The sequence below is a fragment of the Temnothorax nylanderi genome, unplaced genomic scaffold, assembly GCF_030848795.1.
Source record: "Temnothorax nylanderi isolate EJ_2023f unplaced genomic scaffold, tnyl_v1.0 TNYL_tig0041_pilon, whole genome shotgun sequence".
Classification (NCBI taxonomy): Eukaryota; Metazoa; Arthropoda; class Insecta; order Hymenoptera; family Formicidae; genus Temnothorax; species Temnothorax nylanderi.
The window spans coordinates 123,874-137,964 of NW_027249103.1; the positions used below are offsets into that span (position 1 = coordinate 123,874).

The window sequence follows — 14,091 nt, forward strand, 5'->3', positions numbered from 1 at the left end:
ATCTCGAGTCTAAACTCATTGCTCCTCTGTCAAAAGTAAAGCTGAAGCGTCCTTTAGCTGTAATTTCTCGCAAGAGAATATTGCACAACATTATTAAAATGAGAAATAAAAAGATAAAGGTAGAGGTAGAGATGGGAAAATATATATGTACAAAAAAATGCACTGTCGTAAGATCTCGTGTAATCGGATGACTAAAAGTCGATCGTATGAGCTTAGCAAATAAATAACGAATTAAATTAACAATGACGGGAGTATAGTTTCGAAGCTGACGATTTTGATGCATGGGTATTTACAACAATCGCCGGAACAAAATTCTATCGTATTCTACGAAACATCGCGCGCGACATCGGTTTTATTACGTAGCCGGTGCATTGACGAGTCGAGTGCAATGCGATATATATTTCCCGGTAGTGTACCGCCACGAAAATAATGCCAGTTTTTCCCACGCGGGCAGTTTTTCGTAAAAAGTACACACACGACCGAGCCGGATATTGGAATTTTCAATGTCCTATGTCTGCGGCAAGGGGGGTGGGGCAACTATGGAAGAATGTAGTGCATCGAGGTGAAACGAGTCGCGTGATTCGTCGCAGAACGCAGCGTGCGCGATGCAAGTTCGGCGTGCATGCGTCGTTGCAGATTCAACAGCGGATTTCGCTTCTTCCAGTATTATTCCCGCTCGCGTTATGTTTTATTAATCGTTCCGTTGTGCAAACACCTAATTTTACCATTCCGCCAATTTCGCTTTTTACACGCTCGTCTTTTTCTAACGTGGAACGTAATGTACACAGGCACTATATTTGATTACTATGTTTATTGAGGCATCCACGAGATCCTCTACCTCTATCGTAATTCATCCATTATGTAAATGAGAGATTCAGTGCATGTATAAACTCTGTTACGTATAATACTGGCATACGATAAACATATAAGCATATGATAAACATACTAGTTTGCTGTTCAATTAGGGCTTCTATTTTAACGTGGTAAACATGTAAGAAGCTATTAAAAAAACTTTAGGTTGCTCTCGCAATTTTGAAGATACGATCGATATAAAATATTTACTCTGCTCTCTAAAATATATGAGAAGTTTATGTACGGTTTTATATTACGAGGAAAATATTTGGCGTAGAGAGGAAAAACAAGTCATTTTATGTAAAACCGTCGCTATTAATATTATTAGATTAAACTGCATCATTAAACTGCATACGCGTATTAATAGTAACTTCAATTTGTTAATCATATTATAGAAAAGAAGGTAATATTTGTGGAAATGAAAATTTATATGTTTGTACACTCATAAAGCACGTGGCTTTCTATTTATGTACTAATGGAAAAAACATGTTGACTGAAAAGGATTCGAGCCGTTTAAATATTTTTATTAAAATTGAAAATCAGAAATAAAATTCTGGATTAAAACGTTTTCATAAACAAACCGACAACACAGAAATATTTTAATTGTACGTATCGTTGTGCGAATGGCTGGCTTTATATGAGGTCCACTTAGCAAGCACTTTCGTTAAACTAAAATTAAGTGTAAAATATACGCATTAGGTATGCATATGTGCAAATTGAAAAGTCCACATACAAATTGAATGCGCTTTATTTTCATTCGTGATGCCTGCCCGAAAGATGAGCTCGCTGGAAATAAAAGCGGCATGAAATTTTACTGCATTCAATATGTAATGCACTTTTTTATTAAATCTTTTTTGCTCCCATGCTGTCCCCATCCAATTGCGCTTTATGTAAAATATTTCGTATATGTCGCTATTTTGACTATTTCACGAAATCGTTGGGAAATATATCGTTGTGAATATTTAATGTTGACGTTGCTAAAACGAAATCGTTGCTCTTTACCTGCAGTTCTTTTCACAATAATGTTCAAAAGTACAAATCGTAACATTACATGTACACACGATTTGTAGTACTTTTAAACATTATTCATGAATATGATATCATTATCATTAATATGTATAATTCTTGAACGAATTAAATTGTTAGTTTTAACATCAAAGCAAATTGTTATAATTATTCTACTCTATTCCTATTATTATTATCCATTATACTATTACTATCTCTGGTCCATATAATTTTTTGGAATTATTGAAAATATTATTTTATACGTAATAGTAAAAAAAATTATTAAACAAAGTGTTCCACAATCATTGTCATTTAATATTTTAATAGCATATTCCGAAGGTTAACTCGAATAAAAAAATATATCTTGATTAATAATATTGAAGCCACAAGTTTTCGAATTATAAAGTGATTAAAGTTGATCAATATTATCGCGTAGTTATTGATTTTTACAGCTTAGATAACATTGAATTTTACAGTTTAGTAAATTTTATCTTTTGGGTTTTTATATGCAGATACTACGTGAGCTATTTAAATCAGCTAAAATATTGTTCTTAATGGATCTGTGAGAGAAACGTTATATTTGATTATATTTTTAATTTAAGCTTTAACTACTCAAGTTTGTTGTATTTATAACATAATTCTCACAGATCCATTACTTCAAATTAAAATACAAAATTCGTGTATTTCACAGTGAAATAATTTAACACGCATCGACACGATGCGCAGCAGCGGAGTTGATAACACGACACAATAACATATCCCTACATTGATTTATAAAATACGAATATATTCAAATTATAATAGAACGTTTAAAATAATTAATTAAAAAAATAGTTATTATATGCATAATAGTATTACAGAAATAATTCACATACGTTATAATTAACAATTTCCATACATTATTGCTTCGTTTTCCACTGCAAATAAATAAATCGAACGCAATGCTTTTCGTTAAATTGCTCATCTCGATAAGTTTACGAATCGTACATATTTTTAATGATGTGCATATTTTTCAATCTTGCTTTTTCGACGAATATCGCATTGTAACGTATTACGGGTGGTGATTTGGTGCATTCATAAAAAGGTCTGTCAGCGTACATTGCAACAGTGAAACTGATTAATTTATTGCTAGTCGTAAAACATTTGCAGTAAATTTCAGCGTTGCAACAACGATTACATGACATAAAACGTCAGCACTGAAATTTTTAATCGTATCGGTCGGTCACACTGAACGAATGTTAATTGTTGAATTGTTTTTACGTACAACTTCCTAAATACATGTAGTTTAACAACTGCTCGTATATTCATGAATATATTAAATATAAACAAAATGTGTGTGTGTGTGTGTGTGTGTGTGTGTAAGAGAGAAAGAGAATGAGAGAGAGAGAACAATTATATAAAAAGTATTAAAATATTATAAAATCCAATATTTAAAAATATATATTGCAAAATATTAGATTTTGCAATACATATCATTGCACTAAGTTATTCAGTTTCGTTATTGTTGTTGACACTTCAATTATATCATAAACATAAGTTTATACTCAACATTTATTTCGAAAGAATTCTTATGTCATATACAAGATTTATTTCATCCTTCGTGTTACTCAGCATAATGAAAAACTAATTACGACGCTGTAATTCTGAATATTACGTTTTGTACACCTGTCACGATTTAATATTTCACTATATTTTTTGTAAATTTGTTGGTTGTTGGATTAAATAACAAAATAAATTCGCGAGAAAATAGTTTTACGCTGCGGTTGACTCGATGGCGTTTAGTTGCCTGTATATGTCGTAACATACCTTTTTCTCATCGCGAATTTTATACAACTTCTTTTTACGCCTCGGTATTAATGCGATGTGTTGACAAAAAAATGTATCAAAATAGAGCTGCTAGTAATATATTACGTAGCGCAAAACTCTACAAAATTTGTGAAATATATGCCAAAAGGCGAACAGCAAATATAATCAATATATTACTTCTGTTGTAAAATTATTTAGAGAAGTAGCATATCGTCTTTTTTTTACTGCTGCATATTTGACCGGTATCCTGTCTCAGAGTTAACTAATGCGATAAAAATCATCTTTATCTGTTCTCGCGAAAATTTAGAACGGAAATACCAGACAAATGCTAATTTGCATTACAAATCGAGACTTTAGATCTGCAGATTAGATAACTGATAAGAAGCTCGTTGTCTGGATGCTTTTGCAAAGCTATTTTTGCAAAAGGGGAATAGATCCATTATATAGGTATTACATAGGTATGTACATACATATACATATATCTAAAAATTTTCGTTACTGTAAATTCACATCTGTATGACGTATACGGATTGTACAAGAATATCCTAAGGATAAAAATAAAGGTATAAGAGATTATATCTATATCAGAATTTTTATACGGATCGATCTTTTACAAAGTACGTCCAAGCTGTGTAAATACGCTATTAGGGGTGGGAACGGAGAATGCGCGAACAGTTGCGTTTGCAACTCATCGCCGCCGTCTATTTCGATGTTTCTCCCTTTGTTCGCCACTTCGCGCCACCTCGAATTCCCTCGGCACGCATAACTTACTCACGTCCCCGTTTCCCTACCGTGTTTCAGGAAGATGCGGGCACGGATCGCCCTGCGAGCAGCTCTGCTACGAACTCCACGACGGCATGTACGAGTGCGACTGCAGGGACGGCTACATACTTCATAAAAATGGATACAGCTGCGCCGGTGAGTGTGACTCGATTCAATCCTTATCCCGCTTTGCAATTCGCATTCATGGCGGGCGACATCTTTGATTTCCCTAATAAAATTTTGCGTTGTGCCATGCCGGCAAAACTTTTTGATGCGACGCGCGTATTGTTTCCGAAGCGCCGCGCGCCGCTCTCTCGCTGCTGTTGAATCTCTCGCTCGATTCCCGGAGAGTTTTGTTGCAGAAGTATCCTTCAAAAGCGAACTGTTATTATCTTTGAATTGCTGGGGTAATATTTTTTTGATAACACCATTGCAGTTTTACTAGGTTGGAAATCCATCGAAAGTTCGAAAGTTTTAGAAATATGTTTCGAGAGTTTTTATATAGTTTTTTTTTAGCTTTACGATAATCTCTCTCTAACTTTATGGAATACAACTAAAGGTCTTATAGCAATAGCTCCTTTTTTATAAAATTATTTGGGCTTTCGATCAGGCTTTGTTCTCCAGGTAATTTTTGAAATATTCTTGATTTATTTCTTATAATATCTGGATTAAACTTTCTGAGAACACTTTTCTCTTTTATTTTAATTTTTACTTCTTATTATTATAAAACCGCATTACGTTCTATAACTGTAAGCTGTAAATTGTAAGCTTTTTTTTCTTGGTACAGTCATATAAAATTGTCGAAAGCAAACAAAATGAATTCCTTAACAGCTATTTTAAATAAATTAGTTTTTTTTATATGTCATTACTTGCATTCGATTGTATGAATTGATAAATTATATTAAAAATATATTCCCTTTTTATTATATTCTGCATTAGTAAATACAGTATAATTTAGTCTTTATATGTCCAACATTTTCAAGTTGGCTTTTATGACAATTAATCAGGCATTTATAGCTATTCATTAAGGAGGTTCGGTTGCTTCATCGGGGGGAGTAGTGGGACGCGGGGGTTCTGGCAACAGCGCACTAGCGTTTGAAGTAGTGGGAGTGAAGGGGATTGCTCTGATTGGTCGCCGCGTGTATAGTGCGTGAAGCTGCTCACGATCGTGGCAGTCTAGCAGACGAAAAATCAAGCAATTTATGCTTTAATAATTAATTTTTCTACGAAATGTGCGGTAACCTTCCCCTTTCTTTCACTCATTTATTTGTAAATTATTAAGTTACATGTGCATATTTTTTTTTCCTTATCATTTGCATTTTTTCTTGCACTTATTTCATTCTGAAGGTGTGCAATATGTCATTTCCCATAAGAACCTATGCTAAAAAGTACAATTTTTGGAGTAGATTTTTTTGAAAACGGGACGGTGAAAAATTCCAAAAAATTCACATAATTCTATTTTGCATTTCAGAACAGCATATTAAAATTTCATGAAATTGGCTGCATTTTTTTGTAGCCACTGAACCTCCTTAAGAAAGAGGAGTACTGAAAAGTATGTTTCTCTCTCTAACTTACTCCGGACAGGCGTCTGCTATGTATTGTCTCAGTCCATATCTATAAGGTCTATGTATGCGAATGTCGGATCATCCGCTAGATGGCATCCGCTAGCTGGCGTTTCTCGCATTTAAAATACGACGAACGATGGTATATAAAAGCAGCTTGTTGGAATGACACCGCTCGATATTCATAGTCAGATCTTATTTAAGACCGAAATAAGATCCGATTATGAATATCGGCCACCAATGAACCTCATCAAAAAAAAAAAAAAAAAAAAAAGCCGTTCGGAATCGGCGTTATAAACTGTAGGTCCCATGGTGTCAAAATGACACCGAATAATATTGTAAAAAAAAAAATACACAAGAACAAAAATAATCGTTTCCCGTAATTTTTGAATGCTAACTATGGTCCCGTTTATTGCTCTATTACGTCATAAATAAATTATTTATAAATTAATTTTATAGAAACATCTTTTGATATTTTTTATATAGGTACCAAGTATTCGTATAAATAAACACTGCACTTTAAATAATAATAGTATATTGTGTTACAAGTGCGGAAAGTTGGCTGTTGGTCACGAGCGCGGGTAGGCGCACGAGCCGAAGGCGAGTGCGCCTAGTGCGCTCGTGACTAACAGCCAACTTCCGTACGTGTAACACATACTATTTTGTATTACAAGTGCATGTAGGGATGGGGGTTAAGGGAGTGGAAATGTGCGTATATTAGACGAGTGCGGGTAGTCGCACGAGCCGAAGGCGAGTGCGTTTACCCGCACGAGCTATCGGGAGTTTTTTCCCCCAACGAGGGGGGGCGAAGCCCCCCCGAGTTGGGAGAAATGACATACGGGGGGGTTCGGGGGGGCGAAGCCCCCCCGAGTTGGGCGCAGGCGGGGAGGGGGGCGTGGGGGGGAGGGGCGGAGCCCCTCCCCCCGCATACTTTAACCGACATTTATTACAGGAGCAAATAGCACGTATCGCGTAGGCTCGTAGCAAGCGCGAGCGCGAGCGCACAGTCACGTTTATCCACTACCTGTCGAAATCGACTTCGTCGGCCAGGTCGGCCTTGTCGTCGTCGTTGTCGTCGTCGTCGCGTCGACGACGGCGGCGGCAGCGGCGATAGCCACGAGCTGACGGGCCTCACGGGTCTGATGCCCTGATGCCCGAGCGAGAAAAACGAATAGCGGCGCGAGTTTGCACGCGGTTGTCCGCGATACGAGACTCGCGCTTCAGACTCGGCACTCGGCGACTCCGCGACTCGGCCGCGCTGACGAAAGAGAACACGAAAGGGAGGACGCGCCCGTACTCGTACCGTTTGGGAAGGTTATGCGTACAAGTATGTACAGTAGAGTGACATATGAGTAGCTGTTAGGTTAGGTGTGTGTTGGGAAGAGGCGAAGTGGCGGTATTTTCGGTAGTTGTTTTCTGTGTGCGCTGCGAGATGGCGTTGATACCCGTTAGGTATGGCTTGAACCCGTGCGCTATGAGTCTTAGCGCACGGTTTTCCCGTTGACTATGACTTTGGATATGACGTGTGGAATATTTTGTAGGTAGATGTTGGCAAATCGTTACTTTCCGCACAGAAAACACACACGGAAAGTGCTACTTTCCATGCACGTGTAATACAAAATAGTTTTATTAACATTTATGTATACGGGTATACCTTTCCAGTACATACGTACGTGAGTCTGTTGCGTTCGACGCTATTTTCCCTACGTTAAAGTAATTAGAAAATTCATTAAAAAATACAATTTTTGGAATAGATTTTTTTCAAAACGGGACGATGAAAAATTCCCAAAAAATTCACATAATTCTATTTTGCATTCCAGAACAACATATTAAAATTTCATGAAACTGGCTGCATTTTTTTGTAGCGACGGAACCTCCTTTCTGCGAATCGAAAAGAATCTTCGATATATTTTCTAATTTATGATCTGTTCTATCGGACGTATGCGTGATAACGAAAAACTAATTTATAATACTTTGATGTGTATTATAAGAAAAGAAATTTATAATTTTTCGCTTTTGACATTGTTCAACATGATTGCTATTAAAGAACAAGAACAATGTAAATAAATTTCAAGTTAAACCGAAGGGAAAAAAAACATTTTCAGTTATGCAATCATCAGAAAATAAAGAAAAAATGAATTAGACATTGTAATTTTTTATCGAGATTTTCTATTACTTTATAATGTCCGTAAAAGTAATAATATAACTTGTATTACGTGTAAAATTTATTTATCGCGTCATCAAAAAATTACGAGGTAAAAAGCTCGCGCACTGGTTGCAAATTTATCTCGACAATCTCAAGTTCAAGCTGTTTACAGAGCCATGCCCGTATTAAAGGTAATATCTCATTTCGCGTGGAATTGCGCGGAATACATTTCGCGTCGGGCTTATGAAATACGGAGAGAAGGCATTGTGAAAGAAAAATACGGTAAAATTATCCATAAATCACAAAGATTTTTGGGGACAGCTATGATTTATCGCTAGTTTAATCTTATGTAAGGGTTTTTGTGTGTCATGGCACAAGTGTCTCGAACCAAGCATCACGTTATCATAAATGTGACACGTATAATCGATGCGTAGCATTCAAGCAAAATAAATAACGTATAAAGTATATATAATGATCATTTTTTATTTTAACAAATAGATACAAGGGTTGCTCTTGTACTTTCTCAGAATATGGAAAGTGTAGTTAATATTCCTTGTTATCTTTTATGTTATATTTTCGCGCATTTTTGCTTTAAATAGAGAAAGAAAATAATTATATTTTAGAAAGAATATGAAATGTTAAAATAATTTCTGCGTTTTAATTGCACTCACACACATTTTAATCACGCCATATGCGGTACCATAACTGACCTACAGAATGCATACTCGGTGCAACTGTTGCAACAAAATTACGCGGTTCCATTTACCCAATAGACGTTTTTCTCACGAGCGAACGCGACAGGAAATTTGGTAGGAAGTTCGCCGACGATCGCCTCCGTTAATTGCTTTCCGATTGATTGTTCGCGGAATTCCATTATTACAGCCTGTCCACGATCGGAATGCTTATCTCGGTACACTCGCGACCAAAGTTTTCCCCTATGATTCACATAAACCACCTTTTTAAGAATTTGAGAAAAAAGAATACAACTTTTAAAACACACTGCATTTCGACTTGTCTAGCAAAAGTCTTTTATTTTTGAGAGCACAAGTTGTATAGATTGAAACAATCGTTAAAAAATTACGTGGGAACAAAAGAATCCGCAAAACTATAACGATCGTTAATTGCTAAAATTAGAATGCGCGCGGGCGAGAATCGCAAAAAAAAATTATATTACTTGTAACACGTTTATTTCCGACTTATCGTGTTACGCAAAGCATAACTCGCAGTTAATTATTGATAACGGCTTCGTTTTTTTACAGAAATATTGCACAATTAATGCAGCTCGAAAAGAGAACGTGTGTCCGTTTCGAATTTAACTGTTCTAAAACATCAATTACTATAGAATGAAACTGTATTCCAATTTTGTATTTTATGTGCCATATTGGAGAATAAATTTGTCCTTCGTTTTATTTTAACTATCGAACGACAATCATTATGCATTTCATTGTTATTATCGGTTTTACTACGTATCTATTAGGAACATTTCATCGGATAACACAATAAATTCAACTCCGTCGAATTTTTACTACGCGATTTCCTCTATCCGTTGTTCGCCGAATCTAATCGTGCAATCTAACTAACATGAATGTTGCATCCTCGTTCCTCCGCTCGGATCTCCCTTCTGGATTTAATTTCGCGGCTGGTAAAACTCCGACATCTTTTATTTCTTTCTACAGCTTCCGCGCGTTGAATCTGATGGTACCGCCATTGTGAATACTTCCTTCTCCGCTGCCACGAATCCAAATCGATCCCACTGTCTTGCGCTAATTGTGCTCCCTTCAGTATGGCAGAGTCTGTGAATCTGATTCTTATATTGATTCTATCCTTGATTCTGACTCTCAATCTGGCGACCGTCGCCCGTGGTAAATCGAATAAGTCGATTTCTTCTTGTTCCTGGTTCCTTTCTCTAAAATCCGGGAATGACAGAATCTCAACATCTTCCATCTCCACAGGTTCGATAATTTTGATTACACCGACTCCGTTATCAACTTTAATGTCTAATCTGGCAAGCTCTTCTCGCACGAATTTATCTAGTTCTTTTTCATCGAATGGAATGGTAACATTAACATAGATGCTTCTTCCTCTGTTGCTACTTTCGGCACGCGTATCCAGATTGTTCCTCTACATTGCACTAATTCTGCTTTACCTTCTTCCAATGCCGTAGATTCCGCGAACTCGATTGTTCCATTGATTTTACCACTAAATGTAATTCTTAACTTCACAAGAGTTTTACCAGAGGTAAACCAGTTAGGTCAAATTCTCAGAGATCTACCTCGGCATTTCTGCGAACACGAATTTCGGTAATCTTGCTAATAACTTTTGCTAGATCGGCATCTTGACGATTTGCTCCGTCAATGACTTCGCGAAGATAGCTATCTACGATGATTTGCAGCTGAAATTAATTGGATATCTTGCTACTGAACTATTTTACTTAGGTTTTGTTTTATTTTAGATTTTATTTTTGTTTCTCATTTCACGTTTATCAATCTTTTCCTGTTACATCCCACAAAAAGCCTTATTCTATTTATAGCATAATCAATGAGCAATCAAATTTAAAATTTAATGTTAAATATATATAAGATCCAAATTCAATATTGATAATTTTATCAAAAAAATAAATTTTATTTATTAATTATTTACACTTTTCTTTTAATGAGACATGAGAAAAGTTTGTATTCTGGAATATAAGAATTATCGACAATCGATTTCGACTTCGTGTATGTTTATGCTTATAACATGTTGCAGCAATTTTTCGTCAAGTGACAAGTTCGTCATTATCGTGGTAGTGATTGGCCAAGAATATCATAAACTTTATTTGATCGCCTGCAAAGGATCGATTATTTCCTCATATATTAAACAATATATTACACAATAAGCGATCACAAAAAAAATGATTGTTATAGTGAAAAATTACTCATCTAATTTTACTATCTAACTTCATTACCTAATATTATTTTTTAGATATTAATTTAAATATGAATTCCTGATTTATATTTAAATTACTGATTGCAAGTAATTAACTAAATACTTAAATAAACATAAATAAATAAGTATTAATGATATGATAATAGATATCCCAGAGTATTCATTAAACTATATTATAAGTAACGAAATTATATGGAATCGATAAGTGATTGCTAATTACTAATCAGATTATCCGCTAAAAGCGTGGAAAGATAAATACTGACTGATTGACGATTAATTCCCCTCTCTCACTTTTTCTCTTTCTTCCACTCTCTTCCCTCCCTCTATTTTTTACATAGAATAAGGGAAATTAAAATCTAATCATAGAGAAACGGTAATAATTGTTCTCTCCATTCCTTTAAAACATGTTTTCAATTAATCCACTATCATTTTGTGCCAAATTTTTACATTTTAAAAGGAATGAAATTAATATGAGATTAACAAATCAAGAATTTACCTTTGATTTTAATAAAAAAGACACCAAAAATTAATTACTCCACCCGATTTATTTTTCACTTATTTTATTTAATACTTTACAAATTTATGTTAGAACATAAAATTTCAAGAGGAAAAAAGAGATGACAATAAATTAATTTAAATTTCATTTCACAGTTATAAAACAAACCTAAAACCGTTCGAAAATATATAATTCAGTATTATTATATATAAAGCAAAGATAAACTTAATTTTTATAAATCTAACTAAACTAAATTTTGTTTATGGAATAATTAACCAACAATTTATATTTTTATTAAAAGAAATAATTATATAATTCGCATGTATAATATTAAAAATTTGTTGTTAAAAATGTACTTAGTAGATTGTCTTTTCTCTTCTCTCTTCCCCCTCTCTCTCTTTCTATTTTTCTCTTATAATTAAAATACATACCCATTATTAAAACATAAATTTTTTTACTGAAAAATGCATAGATGGAATAATTGTTACCAAAAAGTGGTTACAAACAAGTACATATATTTAGAAACGAAATGTATGCGCTGGTATATTAAAGCTTGTTACATGCGCAAATAAATATATTCGCGCATTTTAATTACATTCATGCAATTAGTTAACAAAAAATCATAAAGCTCTTTTATAAATTTCCGTCTATATCTTATTATAAGACAATATAAACAGTTTTGATGTTATGAGCGGATAGGTGCTCAAAAATGGTTTCCTATAAGAAACTACAAATTTAAGAATAATATACTCATTTGTGTTTGCATTATTTGTCAAAATAACGTTAAATTATGAATTTTTTGCTCTTTTTATCTTTTTTATATTTTTTCGCTTTTTTATTTTATAAGCAATTATCGTTTCTATGTTTCCGCTACTGTCTGTTCAAAGTAAGGCAAAGTAAGGCAAAGCTAATATTAATTGTAGAATAATAAATAATTAATAAGGAAACATTTATTGAAAAGAATGAACTTTTTTCTCATAATGTCCCCCCTAATTAATTTCGTAACTCTTCAAACATTATATAGTGGGATGTCGGCAATTCATATCAAAACCATTACTTCTGGGAATCCGAGTTAATTCAAGAAAACCCGGATTTAATTTTGGTTCTGCAGCGGAAATCTCTTTACATGTTTATTTAATAAATTTTTTATTAATAAAAATTATTAATAGTTTTTTAAACACAAAATTTTAATTTAATAATTTTCCGTGTTTATTTCTCGATATTAAAATAAAAGTTGTTTTTATAAGAAACATAAAAACAAACATCAATTAAATACATTTTATTTAATTGCCGCTAATCTCTTTTAGCCGATCCATTTTAAGGCAACGGTAAAATTACAACTATTATAGTGGGTCTCAAAATTACCCACTATAATAGTTGTAATTTTACAAAATTTTTTTACAGTGTAGGTAAGAAGTTATACTCACGGTTGCTCCGCCGCGCCGGTGCCCGATGCCTCTCCTAGGTCTCCTCCTCCTCTCAGAATGGTGAATTGTCAGATCTCCTCTTCACGTTGCACTCACTCGCGAAAAACACTTGCGAATAACTAGAATCTGCGCGCAAACTAATTATCTATATGTATAAGTCTTTCACGTGACACTCCCGTTTATACTCGTTAAGCCTATGATAAGCTATCATATTCTGTTAGACGAGTTTGCACTTCGAATCGACGAGATGATAACTTTAATCGAATTGAATCCGGCAACTTTTGTCTCATGCAAAAATCACATCTAGAACTGACTCGACCATATATTAATTAACCGTGATTCAAATGAGAAACCAGCGTGGTATATACCAGAGTGGTATGCTACAATATCACAAATCAGATCAGACGTAATGAGAGAGAAGGTATCCATTGCCAATGCCAGACAATCCAGGAAATGGAACTTCTCAACGCGCTAAACCGCCAGCTAAACTGGCACGATGCACTTGGCGTGAGGACATTGCCCGGGCAACGCCTCAATAATGCTTTATTTCATCAGGCATATCGGACGTGCAACCACCGCGCCGGTTCGAATTAGGACGTCAATCGAATGGCCTTAAGAAAAGTCTTTTAGTTCAATTACTTGAACGACACTCCCGAAATTATCGTGCGACGCGGACGCGACGCAACAAACCGGCTGCAATTTGTTTAACGAAATTGACGATGGGTACGTTAGCTCCCCCGTCCGCGTCGTTGGGTTTTTACTTTTTTACATCTTTAAGGTACTAGGTCCTTCCGCCTCGTCAAAGAAGTATCTAAAGAAAAAGAAAGTAAAAAAAAACATGTAATTATTGGTTTTACCTTTAAAAATAAATATCGAACATATGTTAGTTCATTCACTGTTGTAAACTATTTAATCAAATTGTATGTGTCAAGTTCCGCGTCGCCGTGAAATACTTAATGCGTAAAAAATGCCGAATCTTTAGTTCATTGAATCACAAAGTGATTATATATAATCAACATATTACATCGTTAGCTGTATCACTTAATCCGAAAATTACATTATGCTCTGGGTCGAAAAATAGGAAACACATTATAATTTAACAGATAAAAA

The 14,091-nt window shown here is 34.6% G+C and overlaps 1 protein-coding gene across 4 annotated transcripts in view; it reads left to right on the forward strand.

The window, feature by feature from the left end:
* Positions 1 to 14,091, forward strand: part of LOC139771521 (pikachurin) — a 103,385-nt gene that overhangs the window by 11,650 nt on the left and 77,644 nt on the right. For all 4 annotated transcript variants that reach the window (XM_071704349.1, XM_071704351.1, XM_071704352.1 and 1 more), the window contains exon 3: positions 4,465 to 4,581. In XM_071704349.1, the coding sequence (XP_071560450.1) occupies positions 4,465 to 4,581 (117 nt within the window). The remainder of the gene's footprint in view (positions 1 to 4,464; positions 4,582 to 14,091) is intronic.